This window comes from Columba livia, chromosome 5, assembly GCF_036013475.1.
Source record: "Columba livia isolate bColLiv1 breed racing homer chromosome 5, bColLiv1.pat.W.v2, whole genome shotgun sequence".
Taxonomy (NCBI): Eukaryota; Metazoa; Chordata; class Aves; order Columbiformes; family Columbidae; genus Columba; species Columba livia.
Window position 1 is genome coordinate 1,207,698 of NC_088606.1, and position 23,864 is coordinate 1,231,561.

General features: G+C 49.1%; 1 protein-coding gene across 10 annotated transcripts in view; it reads left to right on the plus strand.

Moving 5' to 3' along the window:
- The window catches only part of FANCM (FA complementation group M), a 65,626-nt gene that overhangs the window by 22,989 nt on the left and 18,773 nt on the right, over positions 1-23,864 (plus strand). For 5 of the 10 annotated variants that reach the window (XM_065062995.1, XM_065063000.1, XM_065063003.1 and 2 more), the window contains 9 exons: positions 291-422; positions 1,184-1,316; positions 2,749-2,871; positions 3,333-3,434; positions 8,949-9,145; positions 9,701-9,907; positions 13,122-13,356; positions 15,693-15,850; positions 16,451-16,609. In XM_065062995.1, the coding sequence (XP_064919067.1) occupies positions 291-422; positions 1,184-1,316; positions 2,749-2,871; positions 3,333-3,434; positions 8,949-9,145; positions 9,701-9,907; positions 13,122-13,356; positions 15,693-15,850; positions 16,451-16,609 (1,446 nt within the window). The remainder of the gene's footprint in view (positions 1-290; positions 423-1,183; positions 1,317-2,748; positions 2,872-3,332; positions 3,435-8,948; positions 9,146-9,700; positions 9,908-13,121; positions 13,357-15,692; positions 15,851-16,450; positions 16,610-23,864) is intronic. The other 5 variants (XM_065062999.1, XM_065063004.1, XM_065062998.1 and 2 more) reach the window with 4 other exon arrangements.

Consider the following 23,864-nt stretch of genomic DNA (forward strand, 5'->3'; position numbering starts at 1 on the left):
AGGAGGGTGTTCATCTGCAGGATGGAGGGCACAAATCCTTACGGAACTAAGTTGTGATAGTTCTCCTGATCTTAGGAGAAAATGTGGTAAGTTTGCCTAGAAACATGCTGATAACGGTGAACCTCCGGGTGGGCATCCGGTACGGCAAACAAGTGCACAAATCAATACCGCTTGGTTTGAAAAACCCGGTGCTTCAAATAAAAGAAATGAACTCCGTGTGTTCTGTCGTGTAAGACCTGTAAAAACATACACTTCCACGTCTCTTACGTACTCCTGTGCTTTGTTTGCAGGTGCTAGAAACGTTTGCCGGACGCCTGATTAAAATAGGAGTTCTAGCAAGACGGGATATTCCCAGCCTTACAAAGTACCAGATAATTCTAGCAAGAGATCAATATAGAAAAAACCCTTCTTCACAAAATATGGTAAATGTCTCCATTTGTTCCACGTTATTAAAGTAGCAAATAGATAGTAACACTCCATAGTGTACAATGTGGCCTGGTGCATTTTTAGTTAATTTCCTTTTTAACATTGTGTTTCCAGCCCCGGAATAAACCAGGCTTACTCGTGCCACATTTCTTGATGCTAGTGTAGGGAAGTTAAGGATAAGATGAAGAACTCCATTTCCAAACTGAAATTGCCTTGAGAACTTAGACTGTAATTACTGAGTGCCGAGTTCACACTTTCCCCTCAGACCTGCATTACTGCCTCTATTTTCCTGTTAATTGTCATGGAGAGGCCAAATTTTGCAAACTGAAAAGAGACTATTACCTCAAAAAAAAAGACTGAGTACCTTAAAAAGAACATTGGGCAATGAACTTCCCAGCAGGCAAGAGGGCTGTCCTGACGGACGTTTCGTGGCCGTGCCGGGAACCCCGCTTTGCCAGGCGCCGACGGGTGGTCCAGCTGCCGGGACTGGAGCCTTGGGCCGTCGGGAAGTGACGAGCTGAGCTTGGAGGTGAATGCAGGTGTTTGGAAGAGGGAAACAGATCGGGTTCATTGGTCGTGAGGGGTTGTGTCACCCGTTTCCTGAAGGTTTAGACAGACGACGACTCACTGTGCATCAGCTGGCGCTTTGGCTCTGTTTCTGACATGTCAGCCTTACTTTTGTCGTAAGGATTGCACTATGATTCCTGCTGCTTATCGACTTCCTAATTGTAATGATGGACCTGCTCTGTTTTCACAGGGAATGCATCAAGGCATAATTGAAGGAGATTTTGCGCTTTGTATCAGTTTATATCATGGTTATGAGCTGCTGCTGCAAATGGGATTACGGTCATTATATATCTACCTTTGCGGAATTATGGATGGATCAAAAGGTGAAATGTCTTCAGAAACATCCTTCTTTTGTCTCCACTCCTCGTCTAGTTTACCTCATCTCTATGGCTAGACCTGCACAAGACAGCTTATAGAATGGACGGGTTCAAATAAAATTGGTATTTTGTCCCACTTCATTGCTCCTGGGAACAGGTTAAACACAGAGTATATTTGGGAAAGCCAATGTGTTTATATGGCAGCAGCTCTGAAAAAAAGCGAAGCACAAGCAGCACCCAGAGTCGGTGGCAGTAACGTCTCTGGAGTGACAGAGAACAACCATCATCAGTTTAAACTGAGAAATCGCTTGGTCTTGTAAAGCATTCTTCCCCTACAGCAAAACTCACACACAGGTGACTTTTAAGTGGTTTAGCCAGGTTACAGATGTATCCCCATCACATTAGAATTTCTCTCCCAGCTGTGCAACATCTGCCACGATTGCCAAGCGAGGTAGAAAGTTGTTTTCTCTTCCGGCCTCAGTTTGTGCTCCTATTCTGTCACCGGCTGCCGTGAGTCTCTTGCAGCTCTCCGCAGTCCTTGTGAGGGCCGTTGCGTTGCCGTTGCTGTCCAGAGATCCGGTTTGGCACTGCCGTCTCTTTGGGGGGATTTCCACCCGGCAGTGTCAGTGCAAGAGCGGGGGGGGGGGGGGCTCCAGCCGCCCCTTGCCCACGGCGTGGCTCGGGGCTCTCTCGCTTCAGCTGGGTTCACCCTCTGCTGTGTGACTGCGCACCGACTTACGAAAGCTACTTTGCCTGCAGCGCTTCTTAGTTAATACGGCACTGCCTTGTCCTAGGTGTGAGCCAAAAGCGTACAGTGCTTGCATCATATAGAACAGCTATAGAATATATTTTATAGGATGCATGTGCTGACAATTTCTCATTAATTTCATGCTTTTGACATTTTTACAATTCATTACTTTCACACGTGCGGATTTGTCCATTTCTGATGGTATGGTGCTGCTGTTAGACCTGGCACAGGAGAGCACTCCATGTATTTCAGAGCTGCTCAGATCCCTTAAATCCCTATTGAGAGATGACCGATGGAAAATAGTCCTAATATAGTTCTAACAGGTGTTCTGCTAAGACTGGTTTCTGGTTTGAGCAGAACAAAATTCTTTTCAACATTGACGTAAAATAATTCGAGAAACTTCTTGATTTTAGCTGTCAGTCCGGGTTCCCTTCCCTTTGGGTGACTGGCGGCGTTTCATACAGTCACAGAAGGGTTTGGGTTGGAGGGACCTTCCCAGCCCATCCGCTCCCACCCCTGCCATGAGCAAAACTATGGATGCCAAACAGTGCTTATTGCAGTCGCTAAGCCAACATGTGTCTTTTTGCTCTGGAAGGGAGCTTGCTGCTGCTGGGGAAGCTTGTCTTTGGGACAGCAAACACTGGATTCGCTCAGGGGGTGAATACTAAGCTATTTCAACTTTTTACAAAGGGCTGACCCGTGCGAAGAACGAGCTTGGTCGGAACGAGGACTTCATGAAGCTGTATCAGCAGCTCGCAGCCATGTTTTCAGATGCATCTCAGGCTTTAGCAAATGGGAGTGTTGACAAACCAGGTCAGTATTTCCTTTCTGTTTAAACGCAACGGTAGGTACCTCTACATAGTTTGTGGAGGCAGGAAGCTGCTTGTTGTGATACTCTTGGCTGTACCCTTCACTCCAGATTGTTTTCCCCAGGTCCTTACCTGTCTCCCTTCTCTCCGTGGTTTTAGGTACCTCCAAACAAGTTTTCTATGTTTGAAGTTTTTAATTCCATTTAAAATGAAATGTTAAAATATTACTGTTTGACTAGGTGTCTTTTACAGTGTGACTGTGACAAAAGTGACAACCCTTTCTCAAACGCTGGGTTTAACAAATGTGCTTCCAGAAGCAGTTGGCTGGTTTGTTGAGGTGAACGCAATTAGAACTAGTGTCGGGGATCTGTGTGTCTCAGAGAATTATAATGGGGGCAAATGCAATTTACTAACCCTTCATGCTACTTGCATGTTTCCTTTATCTTTGATTTATTTCCTTTTCAGCGTTTGAAAATAAAAAGGAGTTTATCTACAGTCATCCGAAACTAAGGAAATTGGAGGAAATTGTAGTAAAGCACTTCAAATCCTGGAAAAAGGAATGTTCTGGTAGGTACCAACAACTCAAAAGTATCCAAACAGCTGAACCTGTGGATCAGAACAAGCAATATCGTACTGATGTAGTTCCTAATCCGTTCAAGTGGGTTTTTGTTTTCCATGTTTGTGCATCTCTGTGTGGAGGAGTCCTCCTCAGATGAACTGTGCCATAACATTTCCTTGAGAGCTCTTCTGTGAGCTCCCGTTACTCCTGTGCGACCTGCTCTGGTCACCCCGCCTTGGCAGCGCTGGGGCTGGATGGCCTCCGGGGGTCCCTCCAGCCCCAGCCGCTCTGTGGTTCTGTGTGGGGTTATTCATCTGATAGCAACTGCTGTACCAGCTCAGTTGAAAACGCTGGTGGTGCTCACGGGGGCAGATGTGCGCAGGAATCCCTCTCTCGGGGCAGTGCCGCCCTGCCCTTCTGCCAGGTGAGATGCAACAGCGTTACGGAGCGCCAGGGTTACAGCTCTGATATCCAGCCTGTTGCTAAGCGTGGCAAACCTTCAATTACCATCATCTTTCTCTCATTCTTTTGCATCCTGACCCAAAGGGAAAACAAAATCACGTCAGACAGCAGCCTGAGATTATGAAGCAAAATATTCCGAATCAGTCAGATATCTCTGGTTTTAGGAAGCGTCAGCTTTGTGATCCAGTTGTTGCTTTTGGAATGGTGACATCAGTAACAGTATTTTTTTGCAGCTTCTTTCTTTTCCTGTGTGTATTTGGATCTTTGTGCCCCGTGAGCTCTGCTAGTTTCTGATCTGCCCTTCCCTTTTGGTTGCTTTTTATTTTATTTCTGTCTTAGCTGCTGGATTGTCAGAATGCACTTTAAAGGAATGCTGCTTTCTAGTAGGCAACTTTGTTGCCTCACTTCAGATTCTGTTGGTTTGTAACGTGTCCAAATGCATTTAATCACATTACTTTCTTCTTTTCTTTCTTCTTCTCCTTCCATCACCTTCCTCTCTCCTCCCTCCGTGCCTGGGTCTTCTTTCCTAGAACAACATCATCCTATCCTATTGCCTTTTCCTTTCAAACTCTGTATTCGTGCTGGAGTTACTCTAAGTTTTGTGTTCAATACTCTCCTGTCTTCTTTTGATAGCACGGGTTTTGCTGTCATGTGAATCTCATCAGATATGCTTTTCCTTGCAATGTTGGTCAGACGTGTCTCTTACTATTAATGACGGGTAACTCACGTACAAGTGTTTGGTTCCATGTTTTTGTGTCTGTGCGCATAAGTCTCAGAACTGAGCAGGTGAGAACCGTGAGTCTTTACTGTTATAAATACGTAATTATGGTCTGGTCACAAAGTCGGAGGCTTTCTGCTAGCTTAAGGCATGTAGTAAGATCCAGCTTGTGTCTCCTCAGCTCGTGCATCTCCCGCCCAAATGCACTGGGTGGGTGGCAGAGTGAGACACTGTGATTTCACTTATTTGCCTCATTGTTCACTGTGTCACAATGTCTATTTGAGCAATAACCCCAAACCTGTATTTCTACCCTTACTCCCTGTTTCTTGGAAGTAAACTCTAAATTCACACGTACACAAGTAGCAACACCCTAAATGCTGGTTTTGCACTCTGACACACCCGTGTCCTGATTTCTCCCTCCTCCAGACAAGAATTTGTCAAGAGTCTGTCAATAAAAACTTGAGTACTCATTAAGCTCCCAAACTTAATTGCGTATATCTTTGCACCATCAGAAGGCTCTGAACGAAAAGCCTCAATCATTACGTGAGCGGTGGAAAACACACTCGTGCAGGTGTGCAGCATCTCTAGGGGCCAAGCAGGAGCCAAGCAAGGCCCTGGACCCGGCTCTGCTTCGTCCCAGCTCCGCGTTACTGCGCTGCTCTGGATCATTAGCCACTGTGTTCACGCCTGTTCAGCTTCTGAAACCAATAACTGGTTCTACAGAGCATTTTCCTTGAAAAGCCCTGCACCTGAGCTGGAAGAGCTTTAATTATAAGTCATTAGCCATATTGGGGACACCACCATCTCTTTTTTCCCCACTTGAAATGAAAGCTCTCCTGTAAGAATTTCCAGGAGCAGTGCCAAGGTGCCTGTGACACTCAGAGCCGGGTCTGACTAGTGAGGAGCCGGGTCTGACTAGTGAGGAGCCAGGTCTGACTAGTGAGGAGCCGGGCCTGACTAGTGAGGAGCCGGGCCTGACTAGTGAGGAGCCGGGCCTGAATAGTGAGGAGCTGGGCCTGACTAGTGAGGAGCTGGGCTGAGCTGGAGCTCCTGCACAGGCAGCGCTCTGCCCGGCCCTGCACAAGGAGCGCTCTGCATGGTCCTGCACAGGCAGCGCTCTGCATGGTCCTGCACAGGGAGCGCTCTGCATGGCCCTGCACAAGGAGCGCTCTGCATGGCCCTGCACAGGCAGCGCTCTGCATGGCCCTGCACAGGGAGCGCTCTGCGTGGTCCTGCACAGGCAGCGCTCTGCATGGCCCTGCACAGGCAGCGCTCTGCATGGCCCTGCACAGGCAGCGCTCTGCATGGCCCTGCACAAGGAGCGCTCTGCATGGCCCTGCACAGGCAGCGCTCTGCATGGCCCTGCACAGGCAGCGCTCTGCGTGGCCCTGCACAGGCAGCGCTCTGCATGGTCCTGCACAGGCAGCGCTCTGCATGGTCCTGCACAGGCAGCGCTCTGCCCGGCCCTGCACAGGCAGCGCTCTGCGTGGTCCTGCACAGGCAGCGCTCTGCATGGTCCTGCACAGGCAGCGCTCTGCGTGGCCCTGCACAGGCAGCGCTCTGCGTGGCCCTGCACAGGCAGCGCTCTGCGTGGCCCTGCACAGGCAGCGCTCTGCATGGTCCTGCACAGGCAGCGCTCTGCGTGGCCCTGCACAGGCAGCGCTCTGCGTGGCCCTGCACAGGGAGCGCTCTGCATGGCCCTGCACAAGGAGCGCTCTGCATGGCCCTGCACAGGCAGCGCTCTGCATGGCCCTGCACAGGCAGCGCTCTGCATGGCCCTGCACAAGGAGCGCTCTGCATGGCCCTGCACAAGGAGCGCTCTGCATGGCTCTGCACAGGCAGCGCTCTGCATGGCCCTGCACAGGCAGCGCTCTGCATGGCCCTGCACAGGGAGCGCTCTGCGTGGCCCTGCACAGGCAGCGCTCTGCGTGGCCCTGCACAGGCAGCGCTCTGCATGGCCCTGCACAAGGAGCGCTCTGCATGGCCCTGCACAGGGAGCGCTCTGCATGGCCCTGCACAGGGAGCGCTCTGCATGGTCCTGCACAGGCAGCGCTCTGCATGGCCCTGCACAGGCAGCGCTCTGCATGGCCCTGCACAAGGAGCGCTCTGCATGGCCCTGCACAAGGAGCGCTCTGCATGGCCCTGCACAGGCAGCGCTCTGCATGGCCCTGCACAAGGAGCGCTCTGCATGGCCCTGCACAAGGAGCGCTCTGCATGGCTCTGCACAGGCAGCGCTCTGCATGGCCCTGCACAGGCAGCGCTCTGCATGGCCCTGCACAGGGAGCGCTCTGCGTGGCCCTGCACAGGCAGCGCTCTGCGTGGCCCTGCACAGGCAGCGCTCTGCATGGCCCTGCACAAGGAGCGCTCTGCATGGTCCTGCACAGGCAGCGCTCTGCGTGGCCCTGCACAGGGAGCGCTCTGCGTGGTCCTGCACAGGCAGCGCTCTGCATGGCCCTGCACAGGCAGCGCTCTGCCCGGCCCTGCACAAGGAGCGCTCTGCATGGCCCTGCACAGGGAGCGCTCTGCCCGGCCCTGCACAGGCAGCGCTCTGCATGGCCCTGCACAAGGAGCGCTCTGCATGGCCCTGCACAAGGAGCGCTCTGCATGGCTCTGCACAGGCAGCGCTCTGCATGGCCCTGCACAGGCAGCGCTCTGCATGGCCCTGCACAGGGAGCGCTCTGCGTGGCCCTGCACAGGCAGCGCTCTGCGTGGCCCTGCACAGGCAGCGCTCTGCATGGCCCTGCACAAGGAGCGCTCTGCATGGTCCTGCACAGGCAGCGCTCTGCGTGGCCCTGCACAGGCAGCGCTCTGCGTGGTCCTGCACAGGCAGCGCTCTGCATGGCCCTGCACAGGCAGCGCTCTGCCCGGCCCTGCACAAGGAGCGCTCTGCATGGCCCTGCACAGGGAGCGCTCTGCCCGGCCCTGCACAGGCAGCGCTCTGCCCGGCCCTGCAGAGATGCTGGCTCAGCATAATGAGCTTCTCCCAGCTAATCTTCCACTCTGGATTACTTGTCAGATTGATTATGGGCTGCTCATGTCTTCGGTTTTCCGAGTCTGGTTTTGGAGATGGTCAAGGGGGTAACGGCAGCAGTACAATGTTTTTTGCAGTGCAGGGACAGGTGCTACTGAGCATTATTGTTGTTAAAGTCATGAGAATATGCTAAAAATAGATATAGTGTAATGTTGTTTAGAGTAAAGTTAGCAGAGGAGAAGCACGTGAACTCGTGTAAGGAAGGGATATCCAGCCCGCGCTCATTCCAAGGTGTGCCGTCAGTCTGCTGGAGCTGCTTGAGGCTGGAGCTACAGGCGCAGCATGAAACTGCTGTCGAGCACCAAGTGACTGTTCTTCGTGTGTTCAGGGAAACCTCTTTCTATGCATCCAGGCTTGAGTGTTTGAATTCCTTGTCTAACCTTTGAATGAGGTAAAGGTGGTTTGTGGAGAGTTGTATAAAAGAGGAGCTCTTGATCTGTGGGAATGTGTTTGGTTTCATCTGGGGGCTGTGCCTGGTAACGTGTGCGGGCTATGCCGGCTTCGCTTATTCGTTATCTGCTTTTAGAGAGTCTCTTTTTTAACATGCTGTGCTTCCACTTCGTAACAGGCACGTTGCTTTAGTGTCTGAGTGGGATAAAGAGAAGCTGACTGTCCAGGCTCAGGTGTAGCTCACAGAGCCTGTGCTCATGAAGGCAGATACCTTTATATTTTTAACAAAAGAAGAAGAAAAAAGGTTGAGTGCCCAGAAGACAAAATCCATAAGAAATGTGGGTTGGGTCAAAAGCGTCTTACTAAGAAACAGTAATTATTTTTCCTTGTTTGTCGAAAAGGCAGAAGTTATCTTTGCTATTGAAATGAGAGACAACCTGCCGTAGTAACTCACAGAAAGCCGGTGTGCAGCTCCTTTGTTCCAGTGACAGCGGTTTGTTCCTGTAGCGCGAGCCTCAGCTGACTCGGGGTGTTTAAGCAGCAGATTTAACAGTCACGTTGGAGACCCTTTGGAAGAATGCATCTTAAAGTTCATTGCAATGCACTTGCCGTCAAACCCAAGCTTTTCCAAGTAACATTAGTAGTGGTACCTCAGATAGAAGGTATTCTCACCATAGTAAATTCTCCTGAAGTAGAACACTGCTTTGATGCCGAAGAGGAATGGTTGGGGCAGGTGCGTAAGGGAGCGTTTTCTGGGAGGGTGGTGTAAATAGGCTGAGCGGCTCCTAAGTGCCACTTTCTCTGCAGTGTATTGGACAAAACCTTCCCGTTAAGCGAGACGGGAGCAGTCAATGTGTAGCTTGTGGGATGATCTACCCACAGTATTTTATCGGTGATTATTTTAAAATCTGGCTCCTCAAGCAGGTGAAGGCGCGACCGGAAGCACCTCTGCCGGTGCTGCGGATACCAGAGTGATGATCTTCTCGTCGTTTCGAGACAGCGTGCAGGAAATCGCAGAGATGCTGTCGCGGCTCAGCCCGCTTGTCAGAGCGATGACGTTCGTTGGCCACTCCACGGGAAAGAGCACAAAGGGCTTCACGCAGAAGGAACAGCTCGAGGTAAAGAAGAGATGAGATCTGTGCTAGGAAATAGGGATTAAACGTATTAATTGTGTAAATAATTACATGAGTATCAACACAGGGACAGAACATTAGTAAATTCCTATGTAGTTCAGTTGCTTTCAGAGTATCTAAAATTATGCTCACTCAGAACGCACAAGTTGAAATATTTTATGTATTTACATTATTTGAACAACTGCTAAATTTATTTATATATTTGAAACTCTGGGGAAATATTCAAATACTTGCTTAGGGGATTCTTCTTTTTCTTGTAGGTAGAAAAAATAAGATATATCCTTAAGTTTTCATTTAGCAAAGTTTAAAAAACATGAGTTGCAAAGTTGGGAAGATCAGTTTTAGAAGAATGCCGTGGTTGGAGGCAGAATAAGGTGTGCGTTTTTCCCTTTATTTTAGAATTGAAGAACTGATGTGTTGATTTTGATAACGATAGCGTGTGGGTTTTGATCATCTTCTGTCTGAACCTGGAAAAGCTGCCAAGTGTGCGGTAGGGGCCTTCTGGCTGACCTGTAACTCTGGTTTGAATCCTTTACTCAGGTGGTGAAACGCTTCCGTGAGGGCGGGTATAACACCCTGGTGTCCACCTGCGTCGGGGAGGAAGGTCTGGACATCGGGGAGGTGGATCTCATCGTCTGCTTCGACGCCCAGAAGAGCCCGGTGCGGCTGGTGCAGAGGATGGGCCGCACGGGCCGCAGGCGCCAGGGCCGCATCGTCCTCATCCTCGCCCAGGGCCGTGAGGAGCGGGTGAGCATGCGTTCGCTTCTCCCTCCTGTCCTGGTTTGTCACAAACAGGTTTCTCTTGTAGTGAATGTGCCTGTCAGCTCAAGCTTCAGATCAGCTGCATGTTCCTGAAAGCCAGATCCATGTTTGGGTAGCCATAGCAATGGAATGCGAGGTCACTGATAAGCATGGATGGACATCTCGGGAGAGGGGCAACGAGAAACTGGTGACCAAACACTGACCAACCGAGTATAACATCCCATTCACGTGATACTTCATATAAAAGTGGGAGATCATGAGGATCTCGTCCATTTTCCTTATGGCGACATTAGCAGAGGACCTTGCGAGTCGTCCCTGCGAACCGAGGCCAGTGACAGACTGAATCCAGCTCCGGTTGGCTGCAGAGTCCAGTCCAGGACTTCGGCTGCCGGCTCTGCAGTTGCCGGCACTTTCCAGATTGGTTTGGTACAGTTTGTATTATTTTCTCTATTTGATCAGCAGCATTAGTAAGGACAAGGGGTAATAGGTTTAAGCTGGAACACAGGAGGTTCCGCTTAATTTTGAGAAGCAACTTGTTTGGGGTGAGGGTGGCACAGCCTGGCCCAGGCTACCCAGGGGGTTGTGGAGTCTCCTTCTGTGCAGACATTCCAACCCGCCTGGACACCTTCCTGTGTAACCTCATCTGGGTGTTCCTGCTCCGGCGGAGGGGTTGGACTAGGTGAGCTTTTGAGGTCCCTTCCAATCCCTAGCGTTCTATGATGATTCTAGGGTGATTCTATGATTAGTAAAACATGTTTAATTTTCCCAGCTCTCTTCTCTCAGTTCTTCTTTCCCTCCCCATCACCTGGCCTGAGTGGGAAGGGGGGTTAACAATACACCTGCCATGGTTTTATTGTCACCGCACAATCAAACCTCAACACCTCCGAAAAAAAAGTGACTCGTTTAGTCCATTCCAGGAAACCATAGACTGTGCATTAAAATCACAGTGATCCTGAGCACTCCTGGCCCTGCGGGAAACTAGAATAGCCCACAATATTCTAGAAATACATGCGCTTTCTCAATGTAAAGGGCTTCAAGCCTCTGTTCTCAATAGTGCTTATTTTGTCAATGATGAAGAGGGACTCGGCAAATCCGGGTGCGGAAGGTGGTGTGGAAGAGCGAGGGCCGGAGCCCGGGGCTGCTGACGACACCGCGCCTGCCCGCGAGCAGACTTGCGTGTGAGGTCTGAAGAGATCAGCTTAAGTGGAAATCTACTTTTGCTAAATTCCTGAACCTCAGCACCCAGCGCACAGTGTAATTAATTAATCGTCTCTGGGCGCAGGCTGCCCCTTGGGAAGCCACAGGGCCAGCGGCAGCCTAAGCCGTGCGCTGGGAGCCGGGGCCGCCGTGCAGGCAGGAGGGGCAGAGCCGGCCCCTTGGCGCCGCTCCTGGCTGGGACTGGTGCGGAATAATAGGAAACTGCATCTTCACCGTTTCAGCGTGCACCCCTGTTTGGACGCGGGGCGTTTTCAGGGCTCCCTCACTGTTCTGGCTGAAAGTTGGTTTTGTTCTTCCCTGCTTTTGTTTGGTTCTGAGCTGGATCGGCTTTCATGACAGAGAAGCCTGAGACGGGTGTAAGCTAACTGTAAGCCCAGAATTGTAGAGTCTTGCTATTATTGCGTTTATTCCAGTTTCTGGTTTAAATCTGTAGGTAGCAGGGATTTAATTGAAAATGAGAGCCCCAAGATTCCTATCTGGGGAAACCTGCTTTGAAGGAATGAGTTCAAAGTTATGAAAGCGAATGGTGTTTGTAAATGGCTATTTTCTCGCGCTGCTCATGAGGAGTGGGTACGACTGCAAGCGCTGCTCTACAGGGGCGTTTGGAAATGTCCCTTACGTTCCTGGAGTTCCAGTTGAGTAGCTGGATCACCGGGCTCTTCAGATTTTCGCAGAGATCTTTTGAAGCAGAGCTCTGACTGTCCTGAAGGTCGGACAGTGCTTAAAGATTCTTGTTTTGACATCATGAAATAAATTTAATTGGTTTGTTTTGGCGTTGGGTTTTTTTGGTTGACCCTCCTAGATCTGTCAACATGGAGATTCTTGCCCATCACATAACTTGCAGCTGAGTAAATCATGGTCTCCTATTCATTATTGGGATTTTTTTCATCAAACCACATCACATCAATGATAAAGCTTCTGGAGAAGTGTTACTGGAGCAGCCGGCGTGCGGGTGTGGGAGTTTGCCGTGTGACAGGGGCGGCGCTGGTTGCTGTCCCGTCCCCTGCGGCTCCCGTGTGCAGAGAAGGGCCCAGCACCTGGGACAAGGAAACTGGGAGGGAATCCTCTTTCTTTCCTTGGTCTCTCCATCTTTGTCTCGGTTTCTCTGTTGCACAATAAGAATGGAGTGTAATTAAAAGGCCGTGGAGCACACAGGACATTAACAAATAATCTTTTGCCTTTTTTTTTTGCTTGACCTCCTTTCTTTGTTTCTGACACAGCCTAATTGACATCGGCGCTGGAGGTGTTGTAGGTTGTGGGCTGCCCTGGGGAAGGGCTGGGGTTCCTCTTCTCTCGAGCGCTGTGCCTACGGCCGGTCCGTGTACAGAGCAGGAAAACTGCGCAGGGCTTTATAGCTTGTAGTGCTTGCGACCTGAACAACAATCACTGTTCTTTGGTACTTCCTTACGTTTTATTACATTTGGTTTGCGTGTTCTACCTGGGCACAAAATGATGATAATTCCAATTTAATTTTACTTGGATATTTTACTATGGGAGCTCTTTAAAAGAAGAAAAAAATATAACTTGGTAGCTATGTTGTGATGTATTTGTTATCAGATTTTCAATACAACCTTATTGCTTTATCTTCCTCTCCTCCTTCTCCTCTTCCTCTCCTCCTTCTCCTCTTCCTCTTCCTCTCCTCCTTCTCCTCCTCCTCTCCTCTTTTTCCCCTGTCTGTTTAGGTTACCAGAATATGGGGCGCACCACAAGGCTTGAACTTGGAGTTCAAAACCGTGACCAGTGGGCTATGTTGCTCTCACTGACGATATCCACGGACGAGGGGACATGGTTGGCTCTCAGGGCCTTGTGTTGTGTTCTGGTTTAGTTGTGTTTGAGGAAGAACAGAAAAAAAGTCAAAATACCTTGATAACAGAACATAAAATAATGAGAAACTCCAGAGATACTCACATGTTCTTCTACTTTTGATCAAGTCATGTGAAAAAACTATCCAGCAACGTATGATTTGTTTTCTCTTGTGCAGACTTACAATCAAAGCCAGTCTAACAAGCGGAGCATCCACAAAGCTCTTTCGGGAAACAAAACGCTTCGTTTCTACCAGCACAGCCCGCGTATGATTCCAGAAGGCGTCGATCCAAAGCTGCATAAAATGTTTATTACTGCTGAGAAATATGACCCAAGCGATTCAAGGATGCTTTCCAAAGAGAAAAGATGTAGTTCCCTCCAGCATAAATCTGCTCTCTTTTCCTGTGTCACCGGTAAGAGGATTATGGTGTTTCTCTAAGCACCGCGTAAGCCGCTGTCTCACGCTGTTCCATTCCCGCACCCCAGGCTGTGCGCTCACTCGAGGGCTGGGGCTCTAGCAGAAATAGCAGTTTGTCAGCTCCAGCCTCTCGCCCGTGGCACCGTGCTCACCGCTGCTCCGGTTCCGCAGCCTTGTCCTCCAGCGTCCTCACATCGCCCTTCCCACCTTAAGTAGTGCACTTCAAAGCAGACTTTAGTCTCGTCTTTCTCCAAAGAGCTTCTCGTGGAGTCGATGGCTGAAGGTCAAACTCCAGCTGCAAATGCAAGAGGAAATGTTGATGATGTTAATGTCTTGAGAAGAATTCCGATATACCTGTGTCCAGTGGCACAGGCGCCACTTAATGTTTAGTGATCGTTCTGTACCACATCTGGTTTGGAGCTCCAACAGTTAAGCTTAGTGTTTTTGTTAATACAAGAAGAGTATGTCTTACACCTTTGGAAATGACAATAAACCAGAAATGCTTGAAAACTAAAAGATTTTGAGGGGAGGAAGAGGATAAATGAAGGGTGGGATATTAATGAATTGCACATATCTTCGGAGGAAAATTAATCTGAAAAGAGAAATGGCGCTTTAGTGATAGTGACGTGGCACTGGAATGGTCGGTAACCTGAACAACAGTACAAGATAGGAAGAAAGAGCGAAGTTTTGTAGATACTTGGAAATGGTCGTGCTCGATCATTTTAGAACGTTGGTAGGTCTGTTGTAGAGCACAGAAAGGCGAGGCAGTAAGTGCATAAAGAAGATAATATGCTGAACAAACCTCCTGCTGAGGGAACAGCGCTTCCCAGGCCGTCATCACCAGGGTTTTGTGATGGCCACCGCGGCTGAGGCGCGTGGAGCGGGGGGGTCTGTGGTTGTGCGGATGGTTCAGTGCCCGCCTCGCATCCCCGAGCGCCCGCTTTCTGTTCAACCCCCTCGTTACTGTCTGGAGCAGTGCCTGCTTCTGATTGTAGTGACAGCCAAAATACATCTCAGAGAGAAGAGGAAGAAAGGTCTTTATTTTTTGCGTTTCCGCTCCGTATTTCAGTGTCCCCTTGCAGGTCAGAACGCGGGCAGAGCCGGCAGGACCGGTGCCGGCTGCCCCTGGGGCTGGCGCTGCTCCCGCTTGAACCGAAAGGAAAACGTTTGCGTTCTGGAGAAAGACATGGAGAATAACACTGATGCTTTTAACGATATGTTTGTCTTTGGTAGTATGTTTCACTTTAACTCATCAAATGTTCTTAAAGATCATTAATTACTGTTAAAAAAAGCGCCTGCTACTTCACATTTTGTTACACGAGTCAGATCTATTGTAGTGGCAGTGTTGATCTTCTGAATTCTTTTAAACAGTGACCTTAAACCAACTCGGTGGTGGTGACTGTACCCAGCTGTGAAAGATCCTTTATGTCCAGGACTTGAACTTGACCTCTGAACCGTGAGGGCTCTGCGTTGGGGTCTCTGACAAACACTGTCGCACCGTCCCCTGCAGCCAAAGTCTCTGGCAGGTGCAGCTGGAGGGGACTGGGAGGTGGCGTTAGTTCAGAAAAGGGCAGTGGCTGCAGATTGATCCCAAATCCTGCCTGCAGGGTGACTGTCGAATTACTACGTTGTTTTTCTCCAAGCTTCTCCCAGCCGGGCTGGAAGCAGCCGCGTTCTTACCACGCTGTTCGCCCCGATGGCCGCTGTGGGGGCCAGGCGTGGGCTTGGGCAGTGCTGGCGGCCAAAAGCTGCCCTGTTTCCTCACTGTCACCAGGGTGTCCCTGCTCACAGCCAGCGGCACCAGCGCCTTGTCTTCCGTTTGGTTTTACCTGGCGTTGTGCTCGTGGTGCCTCGATAGAGGACATTGATTCAAACATGACAGGTATTTTTGCCTTAACAGATAAATGTTGCTTCCAGTATGTAAAGAGTAACCTAAAAAAAAAAAGGGGCTTATTTGCAGTTTATTCCCCGAGGTCCCCGAGACACGTTTAGAAATTGAAGCCATGTACTTTCCGTGTTGGCTATACTGGCTGCAGGGCCGATAGGTATTTGAAATACGTATATCTCTCTATTGACATCTGTCTGTCCGTATCTTTGTTTATATGAAGCCTTCCCCAAAACAACCGTTTAATAGATAGATTTATCCATGATTATAACACACTCAGCACTGTTTTAACACTTGTATCTGACGTTACATTCCCTATATCTGGTTCTGCTTGTGGCACACAGAAGGTATTTTTTCTTTGGACTGGTGTCGTATAAAGTTCTTTTTATTCTGTTTGTGCTTTTTCTTAAAGTAGGGAACATTTTCCTGGTGTTTTCCCCTTATAGGCCAGAAGCAAATACAGTGCCATGAGAGCTGGTCTCTGTCGGCTGAGGAATTTGAAACATGGGACAGACTTTACAGGATTAAGGAGAGTGATGGAATAAAGGAACCGATATTGCCCCAAACTCGTTTTGAAACCTTGGAAAACCTGGAAGAGGTATCGGTGAGTCTAACCTGAATGGCAAAGCTAACAAAGCCTCCGTAACCAAGCAGCTGTGCATTTGGAGGAGGTCTGTGTTAAAAATGCAATTTGGAGAATTATAGGTGGGTTTTTGAGGTTGAGAATTTAGGAATTAGATGCTTCATATGGGTCTTTGAGACTGGGTCTGTAAATGAAAAATGCATTTAACATTCTCTCAGCATCCATTAAGTTATGTTCCTTTCCTAAGCGTTCCGTGCAGGATGTTGTATTCACGGAGGTGTTGTTGCTCCACATTTTTATTCCCTTGTTTGTGTAAATATAAAAATGTTACGGAAAGAAAAGCTCAAGTTTTCCAAGCTCTTTTTTGATTCGGTGAAAGAATGAGCAGCTTTTGTGTAATTTCAGCCCTGAAACCGAGCTGTCTTCTGTTGGAAGTCGTAACAACACAAAGCACGGGACTGGTTTTATTTTAGATCTGACTCAAACCTTTGTGATAATGTTCTTAAACCTTTGTGACAATGTTCTACATTCAGAGTATTTGTTGTCCCTGCCAGAAAAGTAGACATTAGTTTTGCTAAACCATTTCTTGATTAAAATCTCATTGCCGACCTTACTTTGAAGCTGCAGCAGCACGAAGACAAAGCGACTCACGAGCTTTCCCTGTCCGAATGGAGAATTTGGCAGAATCGTCCTTTCCCTACGTTCATGGTCGATCACTCGGATCGTTGCTGCCACTTTATCCGCGTTATGGAAATGATAGAGCTGATGAGACTGGAACAGGTGAGTGTTTGAGTCTGGCTGTTAACATGCCCAGTTATTGAACATTAATGATGGCTCTAGTTCTGCCTGCTCAGCAGAAAGTGGGGACGTGTTTGCCTGGGGCTGGGTCGGGCGTTGGGAAATGGACCGTGTGGATTTAATCGCTTTCAACGTGTCTCCTCTCGGTATCCTGGAATTCTTAATCCTTTCCACCAACGTCGGTTAAATACAGGTAGTGTTGCCCTAAAGAGAAAAAACCCACCCATTGGATCTAAGTATCCATTTTTTATAAAAAAAGACATTAAATACAGGAATTATGTAGCCAAACTATTGCAGAGCATAATAGGCATTGGAAATAATTTCATATCATGTATGTACATTAAACACATCCCATAGAAACTATGCAGGAATGTATTTCATGTTTTAAGGTGGTTGTGTTTTGAGGCTTTTCGGGTTGTTTTCTGTAAAAGCTTTAATTGAAAAGCTAATAGCTCCTGGGAATTAAAGGCTGAGAGGGGGGCAGTCAAACAAGCATGGATGAAAAACGTTTGGGAGATGAGAATTCTGCTTGCTAACAGTTACGGGAGCGGACGTGCCTTTAGAATTGAAGGTGCGTACAAGAAAACGTGCGTGAATGAGGATCTGTGGACAGTACCTGAAGGCTTCGGTTGTTCACCGCGCTGTTTTCTCCTCCAGTTTAGCTCTTCTGTGTTCCACACATGTTGCCTTTTAGTGTGTTGAAGTTTTCTAGGTCATCAGAATCTGTTGCTAAGCTGCCAGTTTCCTGAATAACCGGACTAATCAAAGACGAGAATAGAGACATTGTAGTTGTGCTCCTTGCTAGGAGAGTGTACTAATGGAGAGCTGTAAATAGACTTGCAGAGCTCAGATAAGCGCCCGCACTTCATCACCGAACGACGGCGTTCCTGACTTGTTGAGTGTGTGTTCCGAGCCGGGGTCGGACACGCTGCCAGAGGCCTTGGGGGCAGCTCAGAGAGCTGAGGAAGCCAAGGGGCAAAGAAATGCTTGAAAAGGTTAGAATTGCTCTCCTAATTGAGGACTCCCCTCCTCACCCCCAGATCGGGCACTTGAAGCATCTGTGACTGATATTCCTCTTGTGCAGGTGTGTTGGTACCAGCAGTCTGTTCGGGATCCCAAGCACCTTCAAAGTTGTAGGTGCTAAACCAACATCTGGCACCCTTAAAATGATTTACAGAGCAAATTTGTTAGACACCGAGCGAGTCTTCGTTCTTCTCCCCCAACTCTGCCCAAGTAGGTGGCACAAATTACAAGTGAAGCAGATATTGTGTTTGCTTTCACAATGTTTTGCACAAGTGGGAGTGAGACAGCCCAGCTCACCCCCCTCTGCTCCCCGGGTAACGAGCACAGGGTCCCTGCAACAGGAAGGACCCCAAATTACGCGTTTTGCGTGGCCCTGCTGGTGGTGACACGTGCCATCGTAGCACACGAGCTCCCTTCGGGTACCTCAGCACATTGCAGCGCGGCAGAGAACCCGCAAACAGGGGCCACGTTCTTGGAAAATGCTGGAATATCTGCGTCAGAAAGGAAGGGATACGGCTGTTCACTGGTAACAACTGATCAACAGCTGGCTTTCACGATTTCTAATTTGACAGCTAAAAGCTGGATTGTGATGCTTTGTAGGCACCGCTCTTGCACTCAGAAGATGGGGACTGCCTGTTATTCAGCTGCCTCCCAGCTCAACGTTCCGAGCGTCATCTGGATTGATTTCCAGCCAGCTTTCTCTGATCTGTCTTAACTAGTCATAGGTGGAGACGCTGGACTTTCTCGTCAGTTAGGAGAGAAAACATAACTGGGTGGCACTGGCACGCTGCAGACTCCTTCTGATGACTTCCTGAATACGAGAGCTGGCAACGTGACGCATCGCCCCGCTGAACTCTGGGGAAAAACAAAGCACCAGCAGCAACTCTGGCCATGGCTGACGAGGCTGACCTGGCAGCAGCTGTAATCAGCACTGCACCCGTTTCTAAACTTCAGTGGTTGTTGGCCTCCTCCTTATGTCTGAACCAAATTGTCAAGGTTCAAGGACATCAGCCTTCGCCATAATTGTTTCACAAAAAGCAAAGATGCAACGTGTCAATCTATTTTATCGGCACTGAGGGTGATTTCTTGTACACGAGTTGTATTAATATCTTCTTAAGCCACCCTAGATTTCTCAGAAAGGCGCGGACAGCCTTCCCAAGACAGGATGTGGAAGGGCAGCGGGTGATGTGTCACCCGTCCGGTGGGGCGGTGGGGACGCTGCAGCAGTCCTGGCTCACCAGGAACATCATCACACCAGCAAAATCCCCTTGCCCCGCAGTTCGGAAGAGAACAACCATCTATATTGCTAACGTGAGAGCACGTGCGAGTGTGGGGCAGGTGGGTTTGGTTTCCTGTTACTACCAATCTGGTCCTAATGCAATGTTTCTACAGCTTCAATTCTGCTGAGCCAGAAAACACATACAGAGAAAGATGTGTAGAATTATACAGTAAATCAGACCGAAGAACCTTTCAGTGTAGAATATATATTTTTTAAACATCTTGGTTCTAAACTGTTTCTGCTAGTGAATGCTGCCTCGAGGGCCATCGCTGTTACCGTAGAGCGGTTCGGTTTGCACCCGCGGAGCTCCCTGCTCCAGCCCAGGGCCCGTGCCGATGGCGTGGCCGGCACCTCCGCAGGTCAAGGCTTCGGGCTCTCCAGGGCTGGAATCCCACAGCTTCTCTGGGCCCCTGGCTCAGCGTTTGATCACCCTTGTGGTCAGAACTTTCCCCTCCTTGACGCTGTGCCCGTGGCGTCCCTCCAGCAGCCTGCTCTGCCTGCCCTCTGCTCTCCCTCGAGATAAAGGTGGCAACAAGGTCCTCTCTTTGGGAGACTGAGCCGAGTTGCCTCGTCCATGGGGCAGTGCCAGGGTTAGCTCATGGGTGGAGTCAGTGATCTTAAGGGTCTCTTCCAACTTAAATGATTCTGTGATTGTACATCCTCATGCTCCAGCCCTGTGACACTTGCGGCCACCTCTGCCAGGCTCGATCCAGTCCGAGATATTTCTTGTACCCGGGGCCCAAAACCAGCCTGAGCGCTCCAGGTGTGGTCTCACAGATGATGAACAGAGAACAATCGCTGTCCTTGCCCTGCTGGCGACTCGTGCTCATGGAGCCAGGCGTGATGGTCTCTGTTGCCAGAGGGGCACACCGCTGTCTCGTGTTGCTGTCGTCCTGTTGAGGACCTTCTGGACATCAGCTCTGCCCTCGAGCGTGTCACCTGCTTCTCCTCACCTGCAAAGTTACTCGAGGTGCACTCTGTGCTGTAGTCAAGGTCAGTAATAAAAAGCCTCTGAGAAACGGTCCCATCGAGCCACTGGTGGGTCTTCACCCCAGTCCTCACAACGCTTTAATCATGGGGGTCCAGCCAGTTTTCCACCCACACTTGTTGTCCACTTGTTCAAACCATCTCTCAGGGGTTCAGCCGTGAGTTTGTGTCAGAACGCTTGCTAGAGTCAGGGGAGCAATATCCACTGCGCTTCTCTTGCCCACAAAGCTGGTTACCTGAAAGGTCTCGAATTCTTCATCCCTGTGCATTCTATAAGCTGCTTGGGATGTGCTCTTGACAGCCCGAGTGTTTTCTTCCTAGTTTGATTTGAAGTTTGCACTTCAAACTTAAGATTAGCCTAAATGTAATATTCATGTAGCATTCAAATCTCAGAATTTAGGTTTTCCTTATGATATAATGTTTCCAACACTATTGCATTTAAAATTGTTTACATCAGGATCTTTAAAAAATCAAGCAAGCTTTGCCACATCGCCCATGGCCAGAGCAATGGGGAGGCGTGGATGCTTTTCTTTGACAGTAACTACTACACTGGTTTTATTTGTTCCATATTGTAGAGTGCTTGTTCTTAGACTAAAATATTAATTAAAACCCCACAAAAACAGAGCATAGTTAGAGAAGCGCAGGGCTCTGCAGGCGCTGTGTTGGATTTCCGCGCAGCCCCCAGGGCGGGCGTACCCGGGCGGGTCTGTCCGGGCTGCGGTCCTCGCTCCGCGGGTGCCTTCGAGCTCGTGCTGCGGCTGGGCCGGGTGTCCCGGTACGCAGCGCGCCCCTCGGGCTGCTGGGGGTTTAAGCTCGGTCGTTGCACCCTCCTTTGGCCCTGGCGGTCTTGGCGAGGGTTGTTTCTCCAGCAAGTTTCAATGTCAGCAGCTTGGCTTTACCAGCTGCTTGCTTTGGTTTGCATGTATTTTTAAAGGAAGCGTTGCTGCTAATTAGCACAATAGCATCAAGGGACATTACTCCAGCCTCTGGGAAATTGACCTTTGGCAGAAGTTAAGCCTGTACAAATCTGCCTGAAATGTTAGTCTTGTATGAAGATAAGTGGATGGAAGGATGAACTGGTTTAGCTGTGATTCAAAGGTTTTTGCGTGTCTGTGCGGTGCACCCGGGTTCCTGCTGTACATGTTGTGTTGCCAAATGTGCCACTGCTGGTCTGGCTGATGGTGATTTACAGCTCCTAACAGCAGACAGATTTCAGACAAATTAAGTCAAAGCTAAGAATAACTAAGATATCGGACTTCAAACCACAGCTCTATTGATTATTTTCCTGCTGAGGGGTAGAATACAAAACCAGGCAGATCGTTATTTTGCTATGAATAACCAAAAGATCCAGAAGGTTCTGATGAAACTAATTGTTTATTGGGAAGAATCTCATGGAGAGATTTGTAATAACTCAATGGGAGGCAGCTCAGGCTTTGGTGTGTTCTTTATGGGTGTTTTCTGTTGGGGAAGAAAGCTCAGGAATTCACCGATGTGGAGCTTTCCTTGCCCTGTACTTGTTCAGTGACTCCAAAAAAGCTCCTGTGCAGTTGTGATTTGTGTAGTAGGTTAACAAAGTCCATTAGGAGGCTTAGATATTTTTAAACAGATGAAGCGAAAATGTTTGGGATTTGTTTTTAATCTTGTATTTATATGCTCTTGCAAACTTAGAGAAGAAGTTGGCCGGGTCGACAGAAAACAGAGCAGACGAGCTGGCAGCCATGAGCCCGCGCCAGGCACGTCCCCCGCAGCAAAGCCCTTAATGCGGCCGGGCTTTATTACTGCAGCAACGCGCGCGGGCAGATGGGGCTGGATTTTCCGCGAGCTGCGAGCAGGGATTTTTGTGTAACATGGTAACAAATCAAGTCATCCTGATGCAAAATAATTCAATAGCTTTGAAGCATTTTTGAAAATTAAACTGTACTGTTTGGAAACAAGGTCAGGGCAAAGCAATCGCTCTGACTGACACGCTGCTGGTCCGTGTTTCTGAGGATAAGCGATGGGGAATCTGAAGTGCAAGGGCATTGCTTTTCTGGGCTCTAGGCAATTCTGAATGACTTCCAAAAAGTGGCAATGTTGAATGTGGGAGCGTCAGTGTCCCACTTCAGACCTGCCAACGTGAGCTTATGCTCGGAGCAACTGTTCTCCTTAGACAAAAGAAAACCCAGAGACTCCTCTGAGAGGAATCGTCTCTCTTTCACTCCAGTAGTCTCTGGTACAAACACCTTGGGAAATGGGGTTTACAAGATGAACCTGGAACAGCTGCTGCTAAAATCATCTGTCATTGGCATCTGCCTTAGGTTCCCTTGAAGGCTCCATCAGGCGGAATGCTGACAGCATGAAACTGTTCCCGGGGTACCCTGAAATTCCAGAGAACCCGCAAAGGCTTTCTGTGAGTTGGGAGTTTTGGGGTGAAATGCAGGGCTTCCAGCCGGCTCTGACTTTTCCAGGAGTCACTGAGTGCAAAGTTAAAAAGGGCTCAAATAAGTACAATTCTTTTAGGTTGTTTTTAAACATTGCCAGCGGCGTGTCTGGTTAAAATCCTGATCTGAGATGTGGCGAGAATTCCTCAGCAGCAACGAATAACTGAAGGCAGCAAACGCTGCTTGGTCAGGGTGTTTGTGGTAGGCAGGCTGGGGATCTGGGGGTTTACGGTTTTGGCGCTGGATCCGGAACAGCAGTGAGCAGATAACCACAGCGGATACCGTGGCCTGGGATTCTCCAGGCTGCGCAGAGGTGACCTGGCTCTCTTCATTCAGACAAACCAGCCTGCTGGGTTTCCTTGCTGCAGGTTCGTTCTGGGCCGGGAGGCTGCTGGGAACAACCTGCAAGAGCGAGGGTCTCAGCGCTCCGCAGCGTTTCTCTGGGCCGTATTGATTCTTGCTGCCAAATGACTTGAGCCTGAATGCTAATTGAGACCTGGGTTAGATTGTTCAGACCCTTAATTGCAGGTGCTTTGTGTTTGTAACGATCCTGTGGGGTTTTGTGCTCACAGCGAGAAGGAAGCAAGAGGAGGCAGAGGGTGTGGGGGCGTCTGTGCGAAGGACAGTGGCACTGAGCACGTTGTGTGGCACCTGGGAGGGCTGAGCGGGGGCAATCGTGATGGTGTATCTGCTGTGTTTTGGGTCACTCAGTGTTCATACTCATCTCTGATGGTGTATCTGCTGTGTTTTGGGGTCACTCAGCATTCGTTCTGATCTCTGATGGTGTATCTGCTGTGTTTTGGGTCACTCAGTGTTCATACTCATCTCTGATGGTGTATCTGCTGTGTTTTGAGGTCACTCAGCATTCGTTCTGATCTCTGATGGTGTATCTGCTGTGTTTTGGGTCACTCAGTGTCTGTACTCATCTCTGATGGTGTATCTGCTGTGTTTTGGGGTCACTCAGCATTCGTTCTGATCTCTGATGGTGTATCTGCTGTGTTTTGGGTCACTCAGTGTCTGTACTCATCTCTGATGGTGTATCTGCTGTGTTTTGGGGTCACTCAGCATTCGTTCTGATCTCTGATGGTGTATCTGCTGTGTTTCGGGTCACTCAGTGTCTGTACTCATCTCTGATGGTGTATCCGCTGTGTTCACTCGGTGTCTGTGCGCAGAGCTCCATGAAATCCTCCTGTTCCCGTTGTGCCGCAGACTCGGGCACGCCAGCCACAAGTGTTCTTTCCACCCAATTAAATGATCACGGTTTTCTGGAAAACGTGCCATGATGTTACATCTGATGGAAACCAAATAAAACATCAAGTATGTGACACAGGATCGCCAGCTTCAGTCTGCAGGCAAGAGAAGCTTCCTGTGCGTTCTGTGCTGTGCTATGTATACCCTATTTCCCCCAAAATAAGACAGTCTTATATTAATTTTTGCTCCAAAACTGATTTCTTATTTACACATATAGCTGCCAGGACACTATTTAAATAAACTTTTTTTAATGAACCCTAACTAGGGCTTATTTTTG